Genomic DNA, 9,160 nt, shown 5'->3' on the forward strand with positions numbered 1-9,160 from the left:
GGTTCGCGCCCCGGTCTGGGAGGATCCCACATGCCGCGGAGCGGCTGGGCCCGTGAGCCATGGCCGCTGAGCCTGCGCGTCCGGAGCCTGTCCTCCGCAACGGGAGAGGCCACAGCAGAGGGAGGCCCGCATACCACAAAAAAAAAAAAAAAAAAAAAATAGTATATACTAAAAGGTACATTAATTTTTCCTACTGTAATTTGGTCTGATTTTCTTTGGGGAAGAGTGAATAAGTATGATTCTCTATACAGTTATTGTACTTGTTTTTTACATTTTTGGAAAAGAGCATTTAGACCTAAAACAAACTTTCAAGAGCCCTTGATCGTTTTATAGATATAAAAACTGAGGGTCCAGAAGTTATGTAGATGACCTTTTCAGGACTGTTTAAAAAAACAAAATAAAATTTCCCATTAGGTTACACTCTGTCAGACAACTTTTCTCTTAATAATACTTAAAATGCTTTGAATATACTGTCATTTGGTTTTGGATTAAATAACAACACTCTCCTACCCAGCTTTAACTACATGGATCAGAAAGTTCCTTGAGTAAAGAAACCTGGAGAATTCGGTTTCTGTTCTGCCTCTGCCACTAATTATGTTACCTTGGATGTCACTTAATTGTTTCTTGAAATATCCCTAAAATAGAGGTTAGGGACTTCCCTGATGGAGCAGTGGTTAAGAACCTGCCTGCCAATGCAGGGGACACAGGTTCAAGCCCTGGTCCGGGAAGATCCCACATGCTGTGGAGCAACTAAGCCTGTGCGCCACAACTACTGAGCCTGCACTCTAGAGCCCGCGAGCCACAACTACTGAGCCTGCGCTCCGGAACAAGAGAAGCCACCGCAATGAGAAGCCCGTGCGCTGCGATGAAGAGTAGCCCCTGCTTGCCACAACTAGAGAAAGCCCACGCGCTACAATGAAGAACCAAGGCAGCTAAAAATAAATTAATTTTAAAAATAAATAAATAAAATAAAATAAAATAGAGGTTAGTTTATGTGAAAATAGAGGTTTATGTGAAAGTGCCTTTGCATCTAAGATTCTATAAGTGTAAGCATCTGAAAACTTTACAGCAACAAAAAATGTGCAATACCTCCATTTCACACCCACTGCTCCAGTGGTAACTATCAATACTTCGGTTTTTTGGGGTTTTTTATTGGTGCGCGGGCTTCTCTCTAGTTGTGGCATGTGGGTTTTCTCTCTCTAGTTGTGGCACGGGCTCCAGTGCGCCTGGGCTCTGTACTTATAGCCCGTGGGTTCCACAGCTCATGGGCTCTGTAATTTGTGGCACGCAGACTCTCTAGTTGAGGCGCATGAGGTCGGTAGTTGTGGCACATGGGCTTAGTTGCCCCGTGGCATGTGGGATCTTAGCTCCCTGAGATCGAACCCACGTCCCCTGCATTGGAAGGCGGATTCTTACCACTGGACCACCAGGAAAGTCCCACTATCAATACTTTGGAACCATACTTTACATTAATATTAAGCTGCCAGAAGGCAAACTGCCTAACCAAAACAAATCATGTGTGTGTATAGTATACGTGTGTCAGATAGCTGCCATATCATCCCTTCATCCCCACTAGTGACAGAGGTCCAAGCATAATAGGTAGTAATTCAGCATAAATACGCATAATTCCCTAAAGAAAAAAGTCAAGGACTTCCTTGAACCTCTAAATGCTTCAGTATTCCTCACTTCCAGAATTAGCCAGTCACTTTGTTCCTCGTAATTCACTGTAATGATGATATATATATAATTCATGATCATATTAAGGCCAGCTTCTACAACTGTCATAGAGGACCATTTCGTCTTTCTTGTATGCATGAAGTGATTACAGATAAAATCAAATCGGAGGAAGATTACAATAAAATACAGAGCACATACAAAACCAAAACCTGAAGTTACTCAGTGAGAGTTTTAAGTTCATCACAAGTTTCTGTTTTAAAACAAAAACCTGTCGAGTATAAAAATAAAACGACATTGTTGTCAGTTTCTGCAGTGTACCTTCTATTTGGAGAATAAATAAGATGGTAAATCAAAAGAAACTCAAGAAAATCATTTTCATTCTTCACTCTCCTCTCAAACAACAATCAAAAAAAATACATAAAGAATACAATAGCTGTGCAGCTGCTATATTGTATATGAAAAAGAAAAAAGAAAAACCAAAACAATAATAACTCCCTAACTAGGAACTGTTACTACTGTGTATGATTTCAGTCTCCCCCCGCCCCCATCATATGTAGACCAGCCATACGAACCCAAATCTAGCTTTCTAATAACTAATGACTCTTGGGAACTGAACATATTGTGATCATTTATATTTAATGTGATCACTACAGTAAATTTACTCATTGCCTATACTTAGTAAATAAGAAGAGAACAGCACTCTGTAGATAAGTAAAGATTTTACAGATGAGGGCTACCATGAGACTTAATATCAAGTTCATTCAAATGTAAGTTTACTAAGAAAAAGAACTGACTATAATGATATCTGACAAGTGTTAAGAAAATAAGAACATGTTCTCATTAATTTGCAGAAAGCTAGAAAAAAAGATCAAATCAAAAGATTTTTTTTTGGATTTCATTTTATAACAAAGTCATCATAGGCCATTTGTTTTTCCATTTGTTCATTTATTTCTCTAGAAGGACTTTGCAGTGTAGGACATTTTGCACCAACTTCAGTAACTAAAGCTAAAGGAAATTTATTTTTCAAAAATCAACATTTACATACTGATATCTACAACTTACCCTAAAGCGCATTTAAAAAAAAAAGATGGCTACAGGGATGAATGGATCATTAAATGCGTGATAAAGCAAGCATAGTGAAATGTTAATTACAGAATCTAGCTGGTGGTTACATGGGGTGTTCACTGTAAAGCTCTTTCAACTTTCCTACATGTTTGAAAATTTTATAATAAAATGTTGAGGAAAAATCAACTTTCAGAAGTTTGGATACAACTTTTAGATCCAAGAAATCTTACAAAATGCTACCCTATTTGGACCTTTCTTTGTCCAGGGATCTCTTTGTAAAGGAATAGAACCCGAAAACATTACACAGAAAAATACTTAATAATGTCTTACAGAATGTACTAAGTTGTTATCCAGAGTACACAAATCTGTAGGTAACTGGATCATGCCAAGTCCCAAGTAATTCAGAAACATATGCATATTTAAACATGACAAACTGTATGTATATGCACACATGTCCAAATAACATGCAAAATTTATATTTACCACTCAACACCTAGGGCTCTACCATCCCTCTGGTTATCTATGAATTAAAAATCGTACTAGGAAAAAAAATAGTATGAGGTTCCAAAAACTTTTCAACAAACAAGGTTTTTGTAAAGATTAATCTATATTTCGTTTATATAATACAAGACTTTAATTTTGCTTTTAATATTACAATATACTCTGAAATGCACTACAGGTACATCCAGGATGTATAAAGGAATTAGTTTAAAAATCACTACCCAAATACTAAGCCTCCTAGTGGAAACGAAGAAAGGAGTTTTGGGAAATTTTATGTCCAACATAAAAGTTTTATGAGGTAAACCTACTTGATGCAATTTATATGCCTGAAGCTGAAGAAAACCTTTCAGTGGTTTAAAGCCCAAGCATGAACCAACCCCCACCCCAACCAAGTTCTCATCTAAAAAGGTCGTGAACAGAACTTAATGACTGGCACCAAATTATACTGTCATCTCTGAAGTGTGTAGGAAGATGCTTTAAATCAAATTAATAATCTATTGTCAAAAAGAGAATTTTAAGAAAGAACGTTCTTCAAAAGACTGAAGGGCATAAAGTGCACTTTAAAAAATTACTAGCTTGTTTGGAACCAAAAAATTTCTCCTACTTCATAAATATCCACAAATCGTCGTGAGAAAGCAAGAGGTAGTGGAGTGAGCACTGTTGTGTCCCATCTCGCACCCACGTTAATTTTAACAATAGATGAGAACACAAAGATAATGCAACTGAAGGCAAGTAACAGGTCCCAGAGTATAAACCCCTCCTCCCTCCTGTGAGATATCTGATTACGATATGCCACATCCACATTTCATTTCACCTGAACGACAAGCTCCCTGAAGGTAGAAAGCCTGTGATATCGATAACTCGGCTCACATTTTCCCAATGCTCTTATACTAAACAGCGTATACTCAATCACACTGACAAATGGACCCACCTAAGATCTAGAGAAGTAGGTGGCAGGTTTCTGGGACACTTGGGTCCGACAAATTAGTGACAAATTAGTGTCAGAAGTTACTCCTTCCTGTTCTATGCCTCCTTTCGAACTTTCCGTTACTTTTCCTTTTCAAACAAACTAAAGAAAAAGTCCTGAACACTAATGGGTTAAGATTTCAAAATTAAACGGCCTACGGAACACCGGGGATGAGAGGTGAGCTGATTACAGAAGGAAGAGAACGCTCGAGAGGCCCAGCTTGCTGCGCCTAGGTGCCCACGGAACCTGCTGGACGCTAGCGCCCAGGTCCACAGCATGGGGTCCAAGGGACATCACTAAGAGGTTCTTGCAGAGCAACAACCCTGGGCCCGTTTTAGGGCCCGGGTCCCGGCAGAGGAGGGTTGCAGGGGAGGGGTGTGGGCGCGACCACAGAGGGACTGGAGTCAGGTCCCTCGGATCTCCCGGGAAGTCGGGCACAGGGTGCGGATGGCCACCCTGCTCCCAGAGCCCGGGTAAGCGCCCAGCTCCGGGCCCTCGGGGCGGGGCTCCTCTGGCCCCAGCACAGGCCGGCAGCAGGGAAAGCGGTCGAGCAAGGCCGGGACCCGGGAGTTGGGCCCGGCCCGGGTCTTACCATGGCGACGGCGGTGGTGGGGCGCACCCGAGCTCCGGCGCCACTGCAGAGCTAGGGCTGGGGTCGGGGGAAGGCGAGCACCGGCCGCTCCGGACCTGCTGCCCCCGCTGACTGGAGCGCCGGCCGCTTCGCCTCTTGCCAAGATGGCGGCCTCGAGCCACGTCCCCAACCGGAAACGGCACGGGTCAAAGGGCGGGGGGCGGGGCGCCCTGTGGTGGGAAGACTGTGCGCGCAGGCTGAGACGCGGGTTGTGTCTGCGAGGTCCCCGGACTCGACCACCAGCGTAAAACCGCTGGCTTCTGTCCTTTCCCTGTTCGTCAACGCCTTCGTTTAATTTGCGACGTCTCTTGCAGTTTATAAAGCTCTCACAGCCACTATATCATTTGATATACAAAATAACTGTTGTTCATAAGGGACTAGTAGCCAGAATACATAAAGAACTCTTAAAATTCAACAATGGAAAGACAAAAAATCCAATTTTAAAATGGCCAAAATAGCCATTTCTCTAAAGAAGATATACAAATGAATAATAAGCACATAAAAAGATGCTCAACATCTTTAATCCTTAGGGAACTGCAAATCAAAACCCTGCTTCATACCCACTAGGATGGCTGTAATAATCAGTGTTGGTGAGAATGTGGAGAAATTAGAACCCTCATACACTGTTGGTGGGATCGTGAACTAGTGCAGCTGCTTTGGGAAGCAGTTTGACAGTTCCTCAAAAAGTTAAACATGGAGGGCTTCCCTGGTGGCGCAGTGGTTGCGCGTCAGCCTGCCGATGCAGGGGAACCGGGTTCGCGCTCCGGTCTGGGAGGATCCCACATGCCGCGGAGCAGCTGGGCCCGTGAGCCATGACAGTGAGAGGCCCACGTACCACAAAAAAAAAAAAAAAAAAAAAAAAGTTAAACATGGAGTTACCATGTGACCCAGCAATTCCACTCCTAGGTATATACCCAAGAGAATTAAAAGCATACATGCACACAGAGATTTGTAAACTAATGTTCATACCAGCATTATTCATAATGGCCAAAAAATGGAAACATTCCAAGTGTCCATAACAAAATGTAGTATATCTACATAATGAACTATTAGTCACAAAAAGGAATAAAGTATTGATATACGATACAACATGGATGAACCTTGAAAATATTATGTTAAGTGAAAAATGCTGGTCACAGAAGACCACACTTTGTATGACTCCATTTATATGAAACATCTGGAGTAGACAAATCCATAGAGACAAGAAGTAGGGCTGCAAGGGACTGGGGGAGGGGAGAAATAGGGAATGAGTTTTGGTTTTTGGAGTGATGAAAATGTTCTGGAATTAGATAGAAGTGGTGGTTACACAACCTCGTGAAATACTAAAAACCACTGAATTTTACACTTTAAAAGGGTGGCTTTTTATGTTTTTTATGGTAAATTATATCTTTTTTTCAAAAAAATGTGTAGGAAGCAGGGCAGTTACTGTGCTTATGTCCATTTTGTAAATGAAGAAAATGATGACAAGTTTAAGAAATGTACCCAAAGTTCTAGTTCTATAATGGAAACAAGATTCAAATCTGGTCTTCTGATTGTATGGGTAGTCTTCCATGCCAAATGTCAGACTTTTCAGATTATAAGTGATTCAGCAGTTCTTCCCCACCTTATTTTATGCCATGTTAGTGGCTCAACTGTTTATCCATTATTGCTGCAATAATGGATAAACAGCAATCTTTTATTAAGTGTTTATTTTATATCAGGTACTTTACACATATTATCTCTAATCCTTATACACAACAATTCAGATAAGGACACTGAGGATCAAAAAAGTTAAGCATTTGCCCAAATTCATACAGCCAGCAAGTGGTAGAGCCAGGATGCAAACTCAGCTTTTCTCATTATGTCACACTGCCTCTCTATATCTCCTGTGTACTCCTTAATGTTTATTGAACACTTACAATGTACCAGGCGTTACTTCAAATTCTTCACACAGGTTATTTTACTTTTTTTTTTGGTTGCACAGGGTCTTAGTTGCAGCATGTGGGCTCCTTAGTTGCGGCATGCATATGGGATCTAGTTCCCTGACCAGGGATCGAAGCCAGGCCCCCTGCATTGGGAGCACAGTCTTATCCACTGCGCCACCAGGGAAGTCCCCCAGATTATTTTACTTAATCCTCACAAGAATTCTCTAAGTACCATCAATACCTCCCTTTTGCAGGTGGGGAAACCAAGGTACAGAGAGGAAAACCATTTTACCACAGGTGTCAGAGCTAGAAAGTAGCAAAGCCAGGATTCAAACAAAGGCTGCTCAACTTCACAACCTGTACCCTTGAGCAATACATGATAGAATTCTCCCTCTTACTCATTTCAATTCCATTTCCAATGGCTTTCTAGTAGGATCTTTACAAAGCTCGAAAACTTTTAAACTTTACATGTCTGGAAGGATATATATCAAACCATATTGTTTATTTTGTTATTAAAAACACATTTTTAAAAAAGATGAACAAATTCTTTTTAAAATTTATTTTATTGAAGTATAGTTGACATACAATGTTGTGTTAGTTTCTGGTGTACAACAAAGTAATTCAGTTTTATATATATATATATTCTTTTTCATATTCTTTTCTACTGTGGTTTATTACAAGATATTGAATATAGTTCCCTGTGCTATAAGTAGGACCTTGTTGTTTCTTCATTCTATATATAATAGTTTGCATCTGCTAATACCAAATTCCCAATCCATCCCTCCTCTACCTTCCTCCCCCTTGGCAACCACAAGTCTGTTCTCTATGTCTGTGAGTCTAAAAAAAATGAACAAATTCTTAATTTAAAAAAGTAAAAAATTCTGCCTGGAATTATTGCTCTATTATGGCAACTTCCAGGGGCCTTCAATATGGACCACCGAAGTTCAGCAAACACCAATTGATACTGATTCTCTGGAAATATGAAATTAGCTGAATTAAACTGCAGAAGAAAAGCACCTCTGCAAGCATGCTTCGTGAGGAGCGCCTTAGAGGCAGTATGTCACAGTGGTTAAAAGAAGAGACTTGGGAATTAGACTGACCTGTGTGTGACTCCCATTTTCTGCACTTACTGCCTGGGTGACTTTAGGCAAGTTACTTTAACTCTCCTAAACCTCAATTACCTAATCTGTATATTGGCAGTAACATCTATCTCATAAAGTTATGAAGTTAGATTACATATTAATAAGATTATCTACTCTAAGTGCTCCTACATACTAAATGCTCAACAATACATATCCATTATTGTTAGCAATAACATGACAAAATATTTTGTAATGTTTTGCATTTCCCTTTTAACCAGAAGTGTCTCAGAAGAGGTGTCTCTGATTTCCCTTTTTAAAGCCAATTTTCGCTTTCCTCTGGCGGGTTTTCATGATCAAATTTCCAAAATTCTTTTCTTTGTTTCTCTCCCTCTGACTCCCCAAATTAACTATGTCTGTAGTTTTGAAATATTTGTTCCTTATATCTTCATTCATTCATTCCTTCATTCATCCACACAATGAGCATTTTGAAAGTGCCTGATTTATGCAATGCACTGAGCTGTGAAAGGCTTAAAAACTAGACACAGACCCTGCCCTAAGGAAGCCCACAGTCTTCTTTAGCAAACAAAAACGCAGGAGAAGGAAGCAGCCACATAGCACAGGGAGATCAGCTCCGTGCTTTGTGACCACCTGGGGGGGGGATGGGGGGGGATAGGGAGGGCGGGAGGGAGACGCAAGAGTGAGGAGATATGGGGATATATGTATATGTATAGCTGATTCACTTTGTTATAAAGCAGAAATTAACACACCATTGTAAAGCAGTTATACTCCAATAAAGATGTTTTTAAAAAATGCAGGAGAATGGGTTAAACCTGAATCTCAGATAATGAATAATTTGATAGTACTATAAGTTATGTCCCATGCAATGGGACACAGTGGAGGGTAAGGACTATAATGTAATATAAATACTATAAAAGGTCGTACAAAGTGTCCTGGGAATTTAGCTAAACTTCCGAGTTTGCCTGAAGTCTGATTGGACTGACTTAGTAGGAATTGCATACCCAGTGCTCCTTGTCCTGGGGGAGACAGGCACACCATATTTCCGGATTGGAAGGCTAACTCTATGCGAACCGAAATTCATCCGTCAGCTTTGCCGCCCCCGGCCGCTAGATGCCGCCACAGACAAATATACTGAAACCCTAGACAAACAAGATCCGAGCCCCTCTAGATCCTCCCTGGATTCTTCAATGCTGGAAGAGACTTAACGCGCGAGTGGAGAAGGTCTCACGAGAGTGAAAGAAAGTCTCGCGATTTTTTCTTTCTTTTTCTTTCTCTCTCTTTTTTTTTTTTTTTTTTTTTTTTTTTTGGGCTTAGC

At 40.7% G+C, this 9,160-nt stretch overlaps 1 protein-coding gene across 1 annotated transcript in view; it reads right to left on the reverse strand.

The window, feature by feature from the left end:
- The window catches only part of ARCN1 (archain 1), a 34,779-nt gene extending 29,828 nt beyond the window's left edge, over positions 1-4,951 (reverse strand). Inside the window, exon 1 of the mRNA XM_007124167.3 lies at positions 4,803-4,951. Coding sequence (XP_007124229.1) covers positions 4,803-4,805 — 3 coding nt within the window. The 5' untranslated portion in view covers positions 4,806-4,951. The remainder of the gene's footprint in view (positions 1-4,802) is intronic.
- Positions 4,952-9,160: the final 4,209 nt, after the last annotated feature.

The sequence above is a fragment of the Physeter macrocephalus genome, chromosome 16 (genome assembly GCF_002837175.3).
Source record: "Physeter macrocephalus isolate SW-GA chromosome 16, ASM283717v5, whole genome shotgun sequence".
NCBI classification, from domain to species: Eukaryota; Metazoa; Chordata; class Mammalia; order Artiodactyla; family Physeteridae; genus Physeter; species Physeter macrocephalus.